This window comes from Labeo rohita, unplaced genomic scaffold (genome assembly GCF_022985175.1).
Source record: "Labeo rohita strain BAU-BD-2019 unplaced genomic scaffold, IGBB_LRoh.1.0 scaffold_345, whole genome shotgun sequence".
Taxonomy (NCBI): Eukaryota; Metazoa; Chordata; class Actinopteri; order Cypriniformes; family Cyprinidae; genus Labeo; species Labeo rohita.
In genome coordinates this window covers 57,028-76,970 of record NW_026129263.1, presented here as the reverse complement: position 1 = coordinate 76,970, position 19,943 = coordinate 57,028, and the positions used below count along the sequence as shown (strand labels likewise).

The following is a 19,943-nucleotide window of genomic DNA, read 5'->3' as shown; positions in this document are numbered from 1 at the left end:
AAAAGCCAATTGTTGATTAGTAAAGTAACTGTAGCTGCCGTAGAAGCTCAGGTTGCTATAGAAACAGTCAGCGTTCTGAGACGTGCGTTCAGTACTGCACACGCGCACTGGCTGATCTGGCCTGAAAAATCAGCTTTTGTTTTATGCTATTGGACCTTAAGGAGCAATATTTATGAGGCAGTTCTTGTCAGATTTCATTGGTGATTTGAAATCTGAAATTTAATCATAAGCTTGGTGAACAGTTTTGGAGAATTTGATGTTTCCCTATTTAAAGAAACAGGAGCTGCACTTGCCTACTCATAGCGTGACCACCTGGTCACAGGGCTGTTGCGGGACATAGATGTGATTTTGCGGGGCAATGTGGGACACATGTGAGACTGCTACATTTTGTGCTGTTATGGTATGTAAACTCTGATTACATCCATTGTCCATTGTGTTTCTGAGTGCACACGTGCAAGTGAGAGAAAGCACTTTTTCCCGCCCCCGAGAATCCACGTGTGAGAGAAGAGATTTATGCTTTTGCATTCTGATGTGCCCCGCATTACAATAATGTGCTCTAGACATTTGCCATTAAAATAACGACATAGAAACCGCCTCAGACGAACTATTAAAATAAAAAGAAAGTCGCATCTGAAAGATGCATCGATATTTTTTAAATCGGTTAAAATTAATAGACGTGCGGGACAAGGGGTGAAAGTGCTGTGCAGTACAACGCAAAGCAGGACAGGTGGTCACCCTACCTACCCAAGAGGCCTTTCAAAGATGGCCGTCGAGTGAAATGACTTGCCTTAAAGGAACACTCCACTTCTTTTGCTAATAGCTTGATCTCGCTCGATCTAACGGTCTAATCTGATTCAATGATCTATGCTAAGCTATTAGCAAAAAAAGTGGAGTGTTCCTTTAAAGGGACTTTGTCTGTGCATATGGTCAATGGGCCTTTTTCAAGGTATGCGTTCGGAAACCAGAAGCATCCAATAGTTTTGAATAGTTTTATTCAGTTCAAATCATTTCATGATTTAAATGGGAGCGTGCAAGCTGCATATACACAATACTTCAGAGACAGACCATCTTTTTATTAAAAAAATGCAAGAAAAAAAAAAAAAAACATCACATTAAAGAGTAACAAAGCTCATCTCATAAAAGATTAACCACTAGACTGTACAAATTAACCAGAAATAATGTTAGCATTACTTTCGTGCACTTACTTTATTTTTCCATACAGTATTAGATCAAATTGGAGTTGTTCAAATAAATATTATATTTTTCATCCTAGAGCTACCAGAGTTACCACACACACACACACATGTATATAAAAAGACCAATTGAGACCAAACTTGGTGTGAGTTACAACAAACATAACCTGAGGCAGTGCCACCTTATGGTCAGGAGATATGAAAAATGGCTATTTTGTTAATAACTTCTGAATGCTTTGGCCCAAAAAATCACAAAACTGGTCTCTTTAGCTTCGGTGGAGCATGCAGTGCTCCCATGTCAGCCATTTTGGGTGTTGGCCATTTTGAATTTTCACATAAAGTGTTATATTTTACGAACACATTATCATATCGGTATGAAACCTGCTATGTCTCTTCGGCATCATGCCCTGATAGTACTAAAAAAGTTTTGTGGAAGGCTTGTGGTCAAAAGTTATAAAGACAAAAAAATAAAAAATACTAATAAGTTTTGAATGTATTAGCCTATTGTAATGAAACTGGTTTAGGAGCTTGAGCATTTTAAGCTTATTATAAACATAATGTTCCCATTTGTTGGTTGTTGTTGTTATTGTTCTGTTCAGATTTGTGTAGTATATTTCAACCTTAAGTGATGTGACCTATGATTTTCACCAAGTAGATGATAAAACAGTGCAAAAAAAAAACAAAACAAAAAAAAACAAACAAACACAACATACTTACACTAGTAGTAACTCCCCAAAACATCAACCACATACCTGTAGCATATATATGATTCTGCCACTGAATAAAATAATAATAATAATAATAATAATAATAATAATAATAATAATAATAAAAAGGTAATTGCACAATTCTGACTTTTTCCCTCAGAATTACGAGTTCACATCTCACAATGCTCACTTTTTTCCTTGCAATTGCATGTTAACTAGCGATTACAAACTACAAACTTTTTTTTTTTTTTTTTTCAGAATTGTGAGATATCAACTTGAAATTGTGAGAGAAAAAGTAAGAATTGCAGGACATAAATTCGCAAATCTGGCTTTTTTTTAAAAAAAAAACGTGTGAAATAAAGTCAGAATTGTGAGATATACTTTTTTTCTGAGAAAAAAAGTAAAAATTCTGAGAAATAAGAATTGTAAGATGGAGACAGAATTTTGAGACGCAATTCTGAGAAATAAAGTTAGAACTGTGAGTTTATATGTATAACTCAGTTGTTAATTTATATCATGAAATTCTGACTATATAACTTGGAGTTTATATCAATTCTGAGAAAAAAAAAAATATGTGAGTTTGTATCTTGCAATTCTGACTTTATAACTTGCAATTGGCAGTTTATATCTCAATTCTGAGAAAAAAAGTCAGAATTGGGAATTTGTATCGCAATTCTGAAAGATAATTGCAACTTTTTATCTCACAATTCTGACTTTTTTTTTCTTGCAATTGCGTGTTACAAACTCACAATTCAGATTTTTTTCTCAGAATTGTGAGATATAAACTCGAAATTGCGAGATATAAACTCGCAAATCTGACTTTTCTCTAATAATTATAATTATAAATAATTTTGTGCTATTGTGTGAATAATATGGATTCATGTAATCCACAAAAAAAGTAACTAATCTGATTATGAGTATTTTGAAATGTAATTTAATCTAATTAGAGGTACTTACTTTTTGGAATCTGATTACGTAATCCAGATTACATGTAATCAATTACTACCCTGTTTTGTTCATATGAAAGACATGAAAAAAGTGAATATATTGTATTAGCAATGAAACACCTGGGAGAAACTGACTTCGCTGAAAGTAAAATTAAAGCTGTCCGTTTGTGTAACAAATGAAATACATGTGTATTCTTCTTGTGTCACCATTATTTATTTAAATACGTTTTAGATTATTTATATTAACTTATATGAAATTCTTATCGATAAGTATATTAAATTCTTATCTATATTCCTGCTTCTTTCAAATAATTTAACAACATAATGTTAATATGTTTATTAGTTAGACGTTATAAATCGCTGTTCAATAGATCATCACAAAAAGCCCCCCATGTTATCTCCATCTTAAAAAAGATAACACAGAAATTACCATTTGTTTATATAATTAATTTTCAGTAATTGAGAGGCAATAATTAGATATCATGTACATACATGCACACGCTTTTTTTTATATATACAGCTGTTAATACAGTACACAGTGCACAAACCTGTACATATATCTTCTGTTCCAGACGTATACAATGTTTTTGTTGATATAATCCTTAGTCTCATTTAACCCTCTGGTGCTCTTCGGTCACTTCTGACCGAAAATTTTTCTGTTTTAAAATTTTAAAAATCACAGCTTCATCGGAATGGTATGAAACTCTGTGACTTTTATGCCATTTGGAATGTCAACAAAAAAAAAATTGAGGGCATGATTCAAGCAGGCTAAGTGGTCGTAAAAAAAAAAATAGTCACACTTGTACTCTTCGGTCTAAAATGACCGACCATAGGAAATGAATGGGAAATCGACAAAAATACAAATATTCAGAGAATTTTTGTGTGTACAATCTACAAATCCTCCACAATGCTGAAAAAAAGTACACAGCAGTGAAGGGGTGACACTCTAAAACACACCCATTCATAAACACACCCATTCACACACACACACACACACACACACACACACACATTATATACACGCCTCTCTTCGGTCACTTTTGACCGAAACATTTTCGGTTTTGAATTTTTCAAAAAATCACAGCTTCATCAGAACGGTACCAAATTCAGTGACTTTTATGGCATTTGGAATGTGAACACACATAAAAAATGAGGGCACGATTCCAAAAAAAAAAAAAAAAAAAAACAACTTGTGCTCTTTGGTCTAAAATGACCGACCACAGGAAATGAATGGGAAATCGACAAAAATACAAATATTCAGAGAATTTTTGTGTGTACAATCTACAATTCCTCCACAATGCTGAAAAAAAGTACACAGCAGTGAAGGGGTGACACTCTAAAACACACCCATTCATAAACACACCCATTCACACACACACACACACACACACACACACACACACATTATATACACACCTCTCTTCGGTCACTTTTGACCGAAACATTTTCGGTTTTGAATTTTTCAAAAAATCACAGCTTCATCAGAACGGTACCAAATTCAGTGACTTTTATGGCATTTGGAATGTGAACACACATAAAAAATGAGGGCACGATTCCAAAAAAAAAAAAAAAAAAACAACTTGTGCTCTTTGGTCTAAAATGACCGACCACAGGAAATGAATGGGAAATCGACAAAAATACAAATATTCAGAGAATTTTTGTGTGTACAATCTACAATTCCTCCACAATGCTGAAAAAAAGTACACAGCAGTGAAGGGGTGACACTCTAAAACACACCCATTCATAAACACACCCATTCACACACACACACACACACACACACACACATTATATACACACCTCTCTTCGGTCACTTTTGACCGAAACATTTTCGGTTTTGAATTTTTCAAAAATCACAGCTTCATCAGAACGGTACCAAATTCAGTGACTTTTATGGCATTTGGAATGTGAACACACATAAAAAATGAGGGCACGATTCCAAAAAAAACAAAAAAACAACTTGTGCTCTTTGGTCAAAAATGACCGACCACAGGAAATGAATGGGAAAACGACAAAAATGCAAAAATTTAGAGAATTTTTCTGTCTCTTTCTCACACATCCACACACACGCACAAATGAACTGTAACACAGCAAAGTGAGAATATGTAAAATAAAAAAAATATATATAAAAAAATTACATATCCAGAGTGCAAAAGACACACACTCTCTTGCATATACAAATTCAGAGAGTATCTATGTATACAATCTACAAATCAGCTGCAACGCTGAAAAAAGTGAAGGGGTGACACTGATGTAGACACATCCACTCACACACAGACGTGCACACACACACACACACACACACACACACACACACACACTATGAACTACGGTGTCTATAAACAGAGCAGAGTTTTGAGAATATGTAAAATCCATTCAATAACTCAGTCATAATTCAGCGAAAGCTCACAACAGTGAAGGGGTGTTACTCTAAAACATACACATTCATAAACACACACACACACACACACCTATGAACTGTGCATTTGGAAGCTCGGGCTTGTTCCATTACATTGTTTCGAGCGTTTTTTCCTTTTTTGAAGAAGCTTTGTGTCAACAGCATAAGAAGTAAAAAAAAATAATAATAATAATAGTCACATGGCGATATGTTCCTGAAGGTCATGCATCGTTTGTTTCACAACTTGCTTACCCAGGTTTCTCTCATGTCCATGGACTGTACATTTACCCATTTTTCTCAAATATCTCAGACGAGTGACAGCTTGTCATTTTGATTTCTTGCAGCTCTTGTTCTTGTCATCAAATCTCACAACCCTTGACTGTGTGTGGAATGTTTTCTGTCTCTCTCACACATCCACACACACAAATGAACTGTAACACAGCAAATTTTGAGAATATGTAAAATATAAAATTTTTTTTAAAAAAATACATATCTAGAGTGCAAAAGACATAAAGTGTTAAAAAGGAATTAATTGTATTTTTTTTTTTTTGTACAAATTCTGAATTAAAAAATGGGTAACAAATACTTCCTTGTGTTCTCTTTCTAACACAATGTTTAGGTTTGACTGTAATCATAATACAAAAAATTAACACTTCAAATCATATTTATAACAAAAAACTATCCCAAACTGGATAAGAAATAGTCTTTGAGATTATTTAAATGTATGTTCAGCTATTCCACCTAATAAAAATGCTGAATCAATTGTCTAAAAACAACTAGGCAATTCACAAGCTGCTCTGTAGAGAACTATACAGGCATCAAGTTACACCTGTCATTACAGATGTTTTTCTCGTTTTTTACAACCAGATGGCGCTAATCTGCCTTCAAAAATTAGTGTTGAATGGCTGAGTCTCTATTTTAACCTGAAATACTGCATTAATTAAAAAATAATAATTTAAAAAAAATAAATAAAATTTTAATTATTCTCAATGGCAAAAAAATGGATATTAATTACAGCATAAATATTAATTATTACCACAAAACCCTCTCAAAATGCAAAATAAAAAAGAAAAAATATTATTAAACAAAAATGAATTTGAATGGTTTTACTGAAAAAAATTACAAGATGCGTTACAGGTGTCCGGTCACTTCTGACCGCGAAGAGCACAAGTGTGACTCCGAAACGAAGAGCACCAGAGGGTTAAATGTTCTTCTATTGAAATGTCATGAATGATTATGTATGTATGTATGTAAATAAACTCTCAAATTTCTTGTATGATTGCACATACGACAAATAAAAGCTGATTCTCTTTATCTCAAAGTTTTTGCCACGTTTTATATTATATTATGTTTCAAAGCTTTTGAGAAGTCTGACCGCTCTTTGGAAAGTTTGGGTGCACAGATTAAGATACATTTTAACAAACGGTCAGACCTGTAAACTACGTAGAAAACATACTGTAGAGAACCCTAGATTCTCCTAGATTTTCCGTACTGAAACTAATGACGTGTATCGTATGATGTTGCATAGCTCCGCCTTCGTGTGTTTCAGTTAGGTCCTGTAGGCTACTGTAAAGCTCTTCGCGCAGAACGTCATTTTTCACAAGTTTTGCTGTACAGCATAGGAACGTGAAAAGTTGAAACCATGTCTGGAAGAGGCAAAGGCGGTAAAGGACTCGGGAAAGGAGGCGCTAAGCGTCATCGTAAAGTTTTGCGTGATAATATCCAGGGAATCACCAAACCCGCTATCCGTCGTCTCGCTCGCCGTGGTGGTGTCAAGCGTATCTCCGGTCTGATCTACGAGGAGACTCGCGGTGTTCTGAAAGTGTTCTTGGAGAACGTGATCCGTGATGCTGTTACCTACACTGAGCACGCCAAGAGAAAGACCGTCACCGCTATGGACGTTGTATACGCTCTGAAACGGCAGGGACGTACCTTGTATGGCTTTGGAGGTTAACCATACCCGTACCATCATACGAACACAAAGGCTCTTTTAAGAGCCACCCCCGTTTTCAGTGAAAAGAGTTCATTTCGTGTTATGTGAGTTGTTTAGTAACAACACAAATACACTATCTTTCTCTTGCTTTCTTTTTTTTTTTTTTTTTTTTTTTTTTTTTTTATAATTTTTAAAGTAGTTTCAGCACGTGTGTTTTATTTGAAAGAAATTGTTTTGTTTAAAGATACACCAGTGATTTTTTTTTTTTTTTTTTTTCTAAAGCATGTGTATAAAAGATGCATCAATGTTTAGTTGAACTATGGCCTAATCCTGGTTTAATGTAAGGTTTATCTATGGAACTAGATCGCAAAGGCGTTTTCAATTTTCGTTGGTGTTTAAATAATTTTTGATATTTTTGCTGAAGTCCCTGCTCTCTCCAAGAGTTAATGTATAAAACAAACAAGCTTATGCTTTTTTTCTTTCTTCGTGATTGGTGATTATAAGACGTTTTGAGTGGGAAAGTCAAGGCAGAAAAACCAGCACTCCCAAAAATAAATAAATATCACTGCTTGTTTCTTTTGACAACAAAACGGCTCTTTTAAGAGCCACCCACTTGCTACGATTAAAGAGCAACATTTTAATTAAAATTAATTTAATTAAATGCTTATTGAGGCGTTTGAGAGAGAGTGTAAACTCAGGGAGCTTGTGTGCTTTTATCTCAGTAAAATACAATCCACAATACATTATATTATTTACTACGTCTAAAACATGCATTGATGATTACCATTTATTCACATGAGTATCTTGAATATAATATTTGAAACATTAACTGATTGGACGCATGTAGCTGAATCATCGGATGCTAGGCTTGATTTGAAAATAATATCAGAGGCTAATCTACTTTGGAAAAAAAAAAAAAAAAAGTGTGCTTTTCCAGTGTTTATGTGGACATTTATTTTAATGCATGATTGTGTAACCTTAGTTATTTTATCTTCTTCTGCATTGAACATTTTGTAAGTAAAATCTTTTAAAAATTCTGTTTGAGAATGAGTAGGTTGGCAGAGAGAGGAGGGGTTTGAAGTTTTCGGAGGGACGTGCAGTGATTGGTTTTCAACTGTGACTAACTCTGGCCAATGGACGAGGAGGACGGTCTCTTAAAAAGTAATGGTCAGGCTACAACGCCTTATTTCTGCGTTTGAAAGCAGTAATAGCAACATTAACCCCCCCCTAAATTTGATATCAAATTGAAGCCTTATGTCTAAATAAGTTATGTTCCAAATTTGAAGTTGATCTGAAAAAAAATTGAGGTTCCTGTAAAAGTTTGTTTAGGGCGTAATACCACAGCCACCGGGTGCCATACGAACTCTATATAATTTTTTAAAATGCATTTTTCTGTCACAAACGTCTAAATTTTTCTGTCAATTTTACTTCTATCACAAAATAACCACCAAATATGAAATCCTGAGACTCAGACCTTTCCAATGACATGTTTTTTGTCAAGATTATAAAAAGTATGGATTCTAAAAGACCATAATGCATTTTGTAATATGATACTTGACACCGCTGCTAAGGGGGAGGAGACCGCCAAAAGATTTTACAGTACCATTTCCATAGTAACATAATGTCTGATTTCAAAATGGTAACAGGATGATTTTTGGGCTTCTAAGCTTTCAAATGATATATAATTTATGATGATTACTAAAATATTTGATAGAGAAAAAAGACAGCGAAAAAAGCGGACACTTTGTGTCCCCACAGGTGGGGCGGTGACAGTTAAAGGGTTAATTAAATAATGAGTGGAAGAGGTAAAACTGGAGGCAAAGCCAGAGCAAAGGCCAAGACCCGCTCATCCAGGGCAGGACTGCAGTTCCCCGTCGGTCGTGTTCACAGGCTTCTCCGTAAAGGCAACTATGCCGAGCGAGTTGGTGCTGGTGCTCCCGTTTATTTGGCCGCTGTGCTCGAGTATCTGACTGCTGAGATCTTGGAGTTGGCTGGAAACGCCGCTCAGGACAACAAGAAGACCCGTATCATCCCCCGTCACCTGCAGCTGGCGGTGCGCAACGATGAGGAGCTGAACAAACTCCTGGGCGGAGTGACCATCGCTCAGGGAGGTGTGCTGCCCAACATCCAGCCTGCGTTGTGGCCTAAGAAGTAAATAAGCTAAAACTTGATTACTGTACAGAACGCCCAAAGGCTCTTTTCAGAGCCACCTACTTTTACTTTTGGTGCGATTTCGTGACTTAGTAGTTTTGAACTGCTTTGCTCTCTTTACTCCATTATTCTACTGTTATGTATATATATATATACATATATACATATATATATATATATATATATATATATATATATATATATATATATGTTTTTTTTTTTTTTTTTTTTTTTTTTTAAATCAAGGGTTGTGCTCAACTCTGGTGCGTAACTTACACATCATGCTTGCTAATACTGTAGGTCTGTTTTAAGAAATCATTGTTCAGGCACTCTCAAGTCCACTTATACTCTCGCTATCTGCTCGTAACCATTTAATGAAATATCGATTTACACAGCAGTAGAAATTGGCATTTTATTCTTGAACTTCATTGACAACAGTCTCCTTCACACATTGCCACATATGCAAAAGCGTTTTGTAACTACACTTTTAGTTCTGACTTTCAAAACTTTCAGTCTGAGAGTACAACTAACACTAGCAATATAGAAATAAATGAAATGCAATTGTTTATGCCAGTGGAAGTTATAACGTTCAGGGACAGCTAGCCAGAAACAAATAAATAAATCAAATAAAATGAAACCGTCTTCACTGAAAATAAGATTAAAGTAAAACCCGATTAAAAATAGTGGTGGTTTATAATCACCGTGCATGTAGTTATGCGTGCTAACATGTATATATGGATATTAATCTAACCAACCAAAGTGACAATTCAATCAAATAATATTTCTTATGGAAGGACATGTCAGAAGTGAAAATAAATAAAACTAAAAAAAGCTGAAAGCTGGGCGAAGTATATCAGTATCACAGATCTGTTCACAGACAGTTGCTCGGGTAATATTTTTAAAGAATTTGAAAGAAATTTATGTTATTTCTGATTAACTATTTATGAGGTAATTTCCGACTATCAACACAGCTATTCCAGAAAGATAGAGGGAAGAATCTCTGCAGTTTCAGTCTCCTGACTCCTATGTCCTTGCCCAGCTCCGCCTTCATATGTTTCAACTAGGTCCTATAAACGATTGTAAATCTCCTCTTGTAAGATTTTTAGAATCCAGACATTCTGTTATGAGATAAAAAATAATTAAGTCGCACTTTGTATGGTTTCGGAGGTTAAACATTACTCTATACTGTCTATACAAACCCAACGGCTCTTTTAAGAGCCACCCACATTTCCAAAAGGAGTATATCTGTTATTACGATTATTGTCATTTTGAATTATGTTATCTTTATGCATAGTTAGGAGTCTTTTCTTTTAACCTTAACAAATGATATTGTATGAAGAAGTAAATGGCTTTCGTAAATGCTGAGCTATCGTTTTGACTTTTCTAAACTGAAATTAATTTTCAAGTGACTTTTATTAACTTAAGTTGTTCTCAAGGTGGGTATGTTAAGAAATGCTTCCCATGTATCCACTCTCTATCTACAAGAATTCCGTTTCAGCGTTTAAAACGCAACACAGTGAAACAGTTTAGAAAACAGTGGCTCCCATAATGTACGCGGGAAAATAAAAACAATGAAACAGGAACTTGCATGGAAGGATTTTTAGGGGTGGAGACTATGGAGCATACGTGCCTATTCAGCCCGCGTTTTCCCTCCAATGAAATACGTGCTATGCAGTCCTTCCGTAAATGTACCCAATCAGAGAGAAGATACTCCAGCCATTTTATATTGGAAAGAGCGCGAAGCAGAGTTAGACCATGTATGTGTACGAAAGACAAAGTTTAAGGAGAGGTATCATTTTTTCCTGTTCTGGTTTTTAACGCAGATTTTACTATTCTCACCCGAAGAGCGCTTTATTCATATGCTAATGATTTTATATGAGGTGCAGACTCGCGTTAAACGCCCCACGGTATAAATCTGGCAGCACGTTTTAGCTTTATTCACCTTTCGTCGATGGAAAACACACGCGAGGGAGCTCTCCAGACCAGCATGGACAGCGAGGAAGAGTTTTCATTTTCTTCTTCCTCTTCTTCAGAAGACGAACATTTGGAGGATGAACGCTTGTATTTTAAGAAGCGATTTCATCTGAAAGAAGCAATCGTTTGTATTGAGTAAGTCATTTATTCTTTCTTACGTTATGTATTAGAAAAGGTCGCGCATGCTTGTATAGCTGCTTCAGGACTGTTTTCAAACTGAAATGAACCAGTTTGCAATTTTATAAGTGAAACGTGTTGTTCTGTGGACTTTGCATGACATCTGTTTTAACAAAGCACGTAACAATGTAAATGTTATATAAAGCAACACAGTAAAAAAAAAAAAAAAAAAAAGATAATACAGCTAACCATGTGAAAATAAACCACCGTTTTACTACAAAAAAAAAAAAAAAGGATAATGTTTGTAATAGTATTCCAGGCTGCAGTTGGTTACATTTTGGACGATGTTCCAGTTAAAATACTGAGTGGTTAACGAAACTTAACTGGAAACATTTACACCTAACCAGATATCTGCGAACACAAAGTGTTACAGGTATTGTATTTATATCGATGTCCCATCAGCAGACATATAAAGCGCGCATCCCTTCCATAGGCCTATGATTGCCCATCACATATGCATGCACTGGTATTTTACCTTTGACTATCTAAGCTAAGGAATGTTTACAGCTTCTTTTTTACCTTTTTTTTTTTTTTTTTTTTTTTTTTTTTTTAGGAATGTGGCACCTTTACTTGCATCTCATACAAGTGCAGCACGCAAACGTCGTTCAGTTTTCAGTGCCGTGGAGAATCTTAACGAGTAAGTGTGCATTTACCAGCTATTTTACAGCTGATAGTTTACTTTTATTTACATAATACACACAAATTATACACGTTTGTAAATCTCTTCTTTTAAAGGAGAAGTTACGTTCCAGAATAAAAATGTACAGATAATTTAGTCACCTCCTTGTCATCCAAGATGCTTGTCTTTTTCTTTCTTTCTCTCTTTCTTTCTTTCTTCAGTCGTAAAGAAATTGTTTGCTGAGAAAAACGTTCCAGAATTCTTCATTCTCCATTTAGTGGATTTCTATGGTGCCTGAGAGTTTGAACTTGCAAAATGTAGTTTAAATGCAGCTTCAAAAGGATCTAAATGAGCTGAGGAAGAAGGGTCTTATCTAGTGATTTTTTTTTTTTTTTCTTTTCTTTTTCCCCGAAAAATAACATTTTGTATACTTTTTACTCGCGTAGCACAGGCTCTTGGATACGTGGCCACGGGTCGTTCTTGAACAATTAGTTAATTTTGAACTAATCTTTAATGTGACTCGGGGAGTGATTCGTTCAGTTGCACATGCACAACATCCTATTAGGTTTTGTACTGGATTTAGTTCACCTGTTTCGAGTCATTCGTTCATCTTATGGGGCTGTCACGTGATGCTGATTTTGCTAAAATTAACTAAATGACTCGTTAATTTTGCTGAACGAGACTCAAAGGTCCAAGTCGGTAAAATGATCCAAACTTTCCATCACTACTATGAATCACGTCTAAGTTCATTGTCTGTTTACTCCGGCTAAAAAAGGTAGAGTACTCCATCTTATTTTGTCCTACAACTTCAGAATCGTCTGACATGTTGTACCTTTTTGTTTGTAAACAGCGTTTGACTTACTTGCACTTCCTTAGTCTTTGTAAACACTGGGTCTGTAGTTCCGCCTACATTCGGCGCGACCTTTCAACATGATTCAATAGTATGTGAACGTGCATCCCAGAGCCTGTGCTACAAGAGCTTTTGTGCTTAAAAAAGTATACACCTTTTTATTTTCCAAAAAAAAGACAGATCGTTTCGCTAGATAAGGCACTTCTTCCTCGGCTGGGATCATTTAGAGTCTTTTGAAGCTGCATTTAAACTTTTTGGAAGTTAAAAATCAGGGGCACAATTGAAGTCCATTATATGGAGAAAAATCCTGCAATGTTTCCCTCAAAAACCATAATTTCTTTACGACTGAAGACAGAAAGGCATGAACATCTTGGATGACAAGGGGGTAAGTAAGTTATTTGTGAATTGTTGTTCTGGAAGTGGAGTTCTCCTTTTAATGAGTGGGTGATACATCAGTGTTAGTGACTGATAATACTGTTTTGATCCTATTGTCAGCATGTTCACATTTGCTTGCTCCATTTACAGAGGTGAGAATGACGGTGACCAAATGCCTGTTGCAAAGAAAGCCAAGACTCTTTCATGGAAAGCAGAGACTGATGTTGACCGGGTTCCACAGACTCTGAGGTTCCTGCCTGCACGGGAACCTGGACCACAGTTGAGTCCTGCTGACTCGCACTCTCCCATGAGTCTTTTCAAGCTGTTTTTCACAGAGAGCGCCGTGGAAAATCTGTGCCACAACACAAATGCTCAGGCTGCCAGGGCAATTGCAAAGGGCTGCAAGTACAAATGGACAGATGTCAGTGTTGATGACATGTATCGCTACATTGGACTCATTTTCTACATGGCCACAGTGAAGATGAGCTCCATCACTGACTATTGGCGGCAAGACAATCTGTTCTCTCTGCCTTTTCCCGCTACGGTTATGTCAAGGGACAGATACCGCACCATTTCATGGAACGTGCACTTGAGTCACCCAGATGCAGACAAGGAAAACGACAGAAAGAGGGGCACAGCCGAACATGACCGTCTTTTCAGGATCAAACCCCTCATGGACACTGTCCGTCTTGCCTGCAAATCCTTCTATCATCCTAGAAGAAATTTAGCTGTAAATGAGAGATTGGTGGCGTGCAGAACAAATAGAGAAATGACACGGTTCACAACAGTTAAGCAAACAAAGTTCAAGTTTTTTGAGCTTTCAGACTCATCAAATGGATATACAGTGGACTTTTCTGTCTACACGGGGAAGAATAGTTTTCCCACAGACCGTGGGCTTTCGTATGATGCTGTGATGTCTCTCTTGGACAATAAAGGTTTGGGCTCTGGATATCATGTGTACATGGATGATTTCTACACAAGTCCAAAGCTCTTAACAGACTTGTTTACTATGAAGTTTGGTGCTTGTGGAACTTACAGAGACCACAGGAAGGACTTCCCGAAGACCACAGCTAATTCACTGACCAGAAACTCCAGCAGGGGATCCATCAGGTGGATTCGGGATGGGCCTCTTGTGTGTGTGAAGTGGATGGACACGCAAGTGGTGTCTGTTTGTTCCACCATTCATGCCGCCTATACAGGAGAGCGTGTGCAAAAGAGAGTCAAAGAACAAGATACGTGGAAGACAAAGTCTTTTCCATGTCCTGCACCTGTGACCGCATACAACCAGCACATAGGGGGTGTTGACCTGTCTGATCAGCTCTTGCAGTACTACGCCGCACAACACAAAACCATGAAGTGGTACAGAAAAATCTTTCTACACTTCTTGGACATTGCTGCCACCAACGCTTTCATATTGCACAAAGAGCTGTACGGCAACATGAGCCACAGTCAGTTCATGGAAGAGCTTATTGCAGAGCTCTGTGGCGTGTCACAGAAAGCAGCACCAAAACAGACCAGCACAGACCATGTACCAGTTCCAGGAGCTGAGCTGACTTCAGACGTCAGAAGAATTGCTACTGTTGGTCGCCGGATTTGCGTGCATTGCAAAGCAGTGCGTGGCAAGAAGCAGCAAACGCCTTGGAAATGCCAGGCATGCAACGTTCATTTGTGTCTTCAGCTGAACAGAAACTGTTTTGAGGAATGGCACAAAAGTCTGTGACCGTGATGGGTCCTTTAAAACAGATCTTGTATAATCATGCTAAAAGTTTTTGCCTGAGCTTGGCCAAAATAATTTTTCAAATGTTTTATATCTAAGTGTTCATGAACAAAATCTATACAAAGGGAGGCCAAAAACATCCAAAAAGTGACAAATGAACTACAGATTAAAAAATACGTAAAGGAAAGAGACTTGGATACACAATGCCAATACAGTAAAAAGAACATATTAGAAAACTTGTGTCTCTGTCTGTTTGAAAACTGACTTTCTTTCTTTTTTTTCTGACACAAATGTAAAAGTCATGTTTGTTTACTTTTTAGAGTAGCACATCATTGATACTCCAATAAAGTTTTATAGACACTGAATCATAAATATGTTGTTGTTTTTTATATATATATATTTTTTTTATGCTACCAATTATGGATTACATGCATGCATACACACACACACACACACACACGTTTGTTTTTGTGAATTGTGGGGACTTTCCATAGACTTCTATAGATTTTATACTGACAAAACGATATTGTCTATCCCCTAACCCTAAACCTAGCCCTCACAGAAAACATCGTTACACTTTCAGATAAACATAATTTACTATTTTTAATCATTTTCTAACATTGTGGGGACCGCAGGCTTTTTTTTTTCAGGTTTTACTATTCTTTTATGTAGCAAAAACAAGTACATACACACACACATGCATTTAAATGTATCTAGAGTGGATTACAACAGAGGAACAAAAGCAATTCCAGCCTGTGATCAGATGAATCATTTATTATTTGTGGTTGAAAACCGGCCAAAACGGTAAAGTGTGCTCCTTGCTTAAATTATAGTTTCAGGAGATGTGTGCTCATTACTATACTGTAATAGCTATGTAGAGCCTATAGTAGTTCTGACTGAAAAATAAGGATCTGTTTTAACTATACACAGTTAATACATTGAAAAATGATTAGCCTTAAAATATAATTAATGTGAAAGACTGTTCACATTATAGTTACCAACTACAAGTCAGGATATTTATATGTGTGGATTAATTAATTAATTATTATTATTTTTTATTATTATTTTTTTTTTTCAATGATTAAATGTTCACACATAATGTGGTCACAGAAAATATCACATTATATATATATATATATATATATATATATATATATATATATATATATATATATAATGAAATGAAATGGAAATATATATATATATATATATATATATATATATATATATATATATATATATATATATAGCTACTAAACATACATTCAGTAATCCACAAAATAGGAATTGAAGGGACAATGCAAGTAAGTAAATAAGTACATAAAATAAAATAGCAACAACAGCATTGTTGAATAGGCTGAAGTGTGGACTGCCACAAACCAAATGTTAACCATAATTCAGCATATTCCATGGTGTTTTATAACCAAGCCAATAAGGTTCTCAGAAGTGTGCTGTCATTTATTTATTTATTTATTTATTTATTTATTTATTTATTTATTTCCCCTCTCTTTTGGCTGGTTCGTGGTTTTTAATGCTGTGATGCACCATGTTCACTACTGGAAGCCATTTTAAACCATGTAGCATCATGTCCTTGTAGCATTTAGGCCAATCAGACACAATTGTTCATTTGATTTACTAAATCAATTATTCATTAAATTAACAAATAATCACAGACCCCCTCACCCAATCCACAACACTGGCTGCCGGGACGTCTCCAATGGCCCACCAGGCCCCTGGTTACCATGGCAACCAGAATACCTCGGCCAGGTCAGATAAACTTTACGACCTACAAGTATGTAGAGAGAATCTTCCCCTACTTAAATCTCTCTAAAACAGAAACATACTGCTATAGGAAATAAATACTTTTATTCATTCACAGACAAACCTTTCTTTGACCTTTCTATCGGACATAGCCCCAGGTCATTGTGTATATTATTACTGCCTTGTAATTTAGTGTTTTTCATTATGCACTGTTATATGTATTTGTTATGATAGATCTCTAGTGTAGTATAACTTACCAATGCCATCTTTGGTCTCTTTGAATTTGTATTTTGATCATCTAAATGGAGTTGTAGTGGTAAACTGACTCTTTTCATAGCTTCATTTCCTTGTCTCTCTCTAACTGCTTCTCACTTGCCCTTCTCCCATGTATGAGTGATTTTATGTTTGTTTGTTTAGATAAGTTAAGTGTTAGTCCTTCGTTAATAAAACTCTTGTGCACAAATTACATGAGTTTTGATTCTGATTCTGCCTTGTAAATTAATGTCCCGAGCTACATGCTCTAATACAATAGTACTTTAAGAAAGTTATTGACTGTGGACAAGAAAATATCATTTCTTAGAGTTGATATAAAATTATACTTAATGTTCACTGGGCGAACAAATTAGTTGACAGAAAATGAATCCTGCTACTGGCAGCTGATATAAATAATTGTAATTAATCATAATTAATTGTAATTATTTATATACATTTCCCCCCCTAAATCGCGATATCCTAAACACCAACTGGCAAATCCCCAAAGTGCTGTCTACAATTCCATTTAATTGTTATCTCTGTATCTTTTTTGTTTTTGTTTTGAGATATTACAAAATATATTTAAAATGCCAGCAGGAAATGGGGATGCACCATGTGCCTCAGGAATAAGTGTTAAATTATTGTATTCTCAGAAAACCAGACAGGTACAAAACAATATTTTTTTCAACTAAATAGGATGTCAGAAATACTTTCATCCAGATTTTAACAATGTTTTTCTTGTCCTTTTTTTCTGTGATAGGGAATATATCTGTCCACTACAGTGGATGTCATGCACCAAAGGGTATATTTCTGCCTACGGGCTTATATATATAGATTTTGCCTTGTTTTGTATATATTATTAAAATTATGATATCATTTACACTTTTACTACTTTTATTGACCAAAAATATTAAATTGTCTTCAGATTTGATTATTTATTTCAATGATTGCAATCTATATTTACTAATTAGGTCTTATAAAAATGTAAGAATGTGGGGTGAAATTATTTCCTCATGAATTTAAAGTCCAGGAACTCTCACAAAAACAGATGCCATGCAACAAAACAATAAAACTAATCTAGAGAAGAGATCTTCAAAGGGAGCAAACAACACCACCCCCCCTTAAACATTTACAATCCCCTTCCTCCCCTCCCTGCATCTCACTGTTCTTCCACCAAAGCAAGAATATCCACATACCATGTGTGTTATATCTTGTAAATATGTTTTTTTTTTTTTTTTTTTTTTTTTTCTCTTTCTTGTTTGGTATCATTCTAAAAGTCTCTGTGCAATTGGTAAAATGGTCTCAATTTCACAGCAGTCACTTATATTATTATATTTTTGTAAAAGTGTGTTTTGCTGCTGATGGGTGTGTTTTCCCCTTAGGGTCGGGTGAGGATCTCCAGCCAGATGTGACCCTGGGTCACGAGGTCTCCTGACAAACCAAAAGGTCTTTGTGTTTTTACAGCTGATTGGAAGATTTGTTTGGTCTGGTCTGGACATATAAGCGAAGTGACAAAACACTACTGCACGATTCTGTATTCATGTAGTTTTCCTAAAGTCAGTTATGCATCTCTTACTCTAAGATTCATATTGGAGCAATTGATGTATTTATCTGAATTCGAACCAAATTTAATTTTGAATTGGAATCTCATTGTTTAATTGTGTAATTGGTGACAAATAAAATGTTATATTTGATTTGTTTTGATCTCTTCTGAAATCATTGTGACTAGTGACATGTGGAGGCTGATGCTAATTCAAATCAATGGCCAGGATAAAACAAACTGAAGGCTCAGGACTGAATGGAGCAGTAGGCACGTCATCTGAGACCTCCTGATTTCTGTCTATCACTGATGTTAGCAAGTTGTACAGGAGAAGACTAAGTAAACTACACTTTTGTAAAGAAGTAAGCAGTAGGCGACTGGCAAAAAGGGTATTAGTCACCTACAACCGCTGACCTTTTTTTTTCACCTCACTAAAACACCTCAGCTGACATTTTCCTAACCATTGTATGACCATTAGTGGATCTCTATGAACACCGAAGGCGAAATAACCGAGGCTGGGTATAATTTTATGTCAAATGCCCTATTACATTACATTGAAATGTCTCTTATATATGTGAGATTCTGGACTTTGTCACTATATGCACTACTCTTAGTTTTATTTTCATTGTTCAATAATGTGATCTTTATTTAATTCTGAGATAAGAATTATTCAACTAAAGTAAAATGTGGCTGGAAGTAGTATTTTCTTTAAAAGGTTTACTTTCCTCATAAACCTTTAAAAAGAATGGTGTTATATTTTTACTAAATAACACAATTCTTAATTGAGTTTGTGACAACATTTTTCACTTTTCTTTGGGTCATCACTAACATTACCATTGATCATGAGTGTATGAATATGGTTGTTTTCAGATTGTTGTTCTGAGGGAAGGGTAACAAAAATGTTTACTCTCTCTAATCAATTGTATGCTTGATCCAGAAAATGCTATTTGTTTTAGGAAAGCTACTAAGAGAGGATCTCCCTCACATACTTAGACTGACACAATGTAGCACTATTATTGTAGCAAGATTTTTGCTGCATTAAGTTTAAATAAATAAATAAATAAATAAATAAAAAAATAATGATAATAATAATACATAAATCATTCAAATATTTAACCAAAAAAAGAAATAAAAAAAACAAATAAAATAAAAACACATCTTCTGCTCACCAAGACTGCATTTATTTGATCAAAAATACAGTAAAAACACTATGAATGCTGAATTTTCAGCAGCCATAACTCAGAAATCATTATAATGTCCATTATAACAACTTTTTTTTTTTTTTTATTTTTTTCCCCAATGTTGAACATGGTTTCCAGAAAAAAAAAAAAAAAATAAATAAAATAAAA

The 19,943-nt window shown here is 35.3% G+C and overlaps 3 protein-coding genes across 3 annotated transcripts; all 3 read left to right on the top strand.

The window, feature by feature from the left end:
- The first annotated feature begins 6,865 nt into the window (after positions 1-6,865).
- On the top strand, positions 6,866-7,217 carry LOC127160417 (histone H4). The gene has a single exon (XM_051103057.1). It carries the CDS (start codon positions 6,888-6,890, stop codon positions 7,197-7,199), a length of 312 nt encoding a protein of 103 aa, XP_050959014.1. The 5' UTR covers positions 6,866-6,887; the 3' UTR covers positions 7,200-7,217.
- A 1,753-nt stretch (positions 7,218-8,970) lies between these two features.
- LOC127160416 (histone H2A) lies at positions 8,971-18,967 on the top strand. The gene is made up of 2 exons (XM_051103056.1): positions 8,971-9,329; positions 18,955-18,967. The coding sequence occupies exons 1-2, from the start codon at positions 8,971-8,973 to the stop codon at positions 18,965-18,967; spliced, it is 372 nt and encodes a 123-aa protein (XP_050959013.1).
- On the top strand, positions 11,090-15,390 carry LOC127160415 (piggyBac transposable element-derived protein 4). Its single transcript, XM_051103055.1, has 3 exons — positions 11,090-11,438; positions 12,034-12,117; positions 13,475-15,390. Exons 1-3 carry the CDS (start codon positions 11,281-11,283, stop codon positions 15,042-15,044), a joined length of 1,812 nt encoding a protein of 603 aa, XP_050959012.1. The 5' UTR covers positions 11,090-11,280; the 3' UTR covers positions 15,045-15,390.
- Positions 18,968-19,943: the final 976 nt, after the last annotated feature.

Coding starts and splice junctions, on each gene's coding strand:
- LOC127160415 (XM_051103055.1), top strand. CDS start 11,281: ATGGAAAACACACGCGAGGGAGCTCTCCAGACCAGCATGGACAGCGAG. Junction 11,439..12,033: donor GAAGCAATCGTTTGTATTGA/GTAAGTCATTTA, acceptor TTTTTTTTTTAG/GAATGTGGCACCTTTACTTG. Junction 12,118..13,474: donor GCCGTGGAGAATCTTAACGA/GTAAGTGTGCAT, acceptor CTCCATTTACAG/AGGTGAGAATGACGGTGACC.
- LOC127160416 (XM_051103056.1), top strand. CDS start 8,971: ATGAGTGGAAGAGGTAAAACTGGAGGCAAAGCCAGAGCAAAGGCCAAG.
- LOC127160417 (XM_051103057.1), top strand. CDS start 6,888: ATGTCTGGAAGAGGCAAAGGCGGTAAAGGACTCGGGAAAGGAGGCGCT.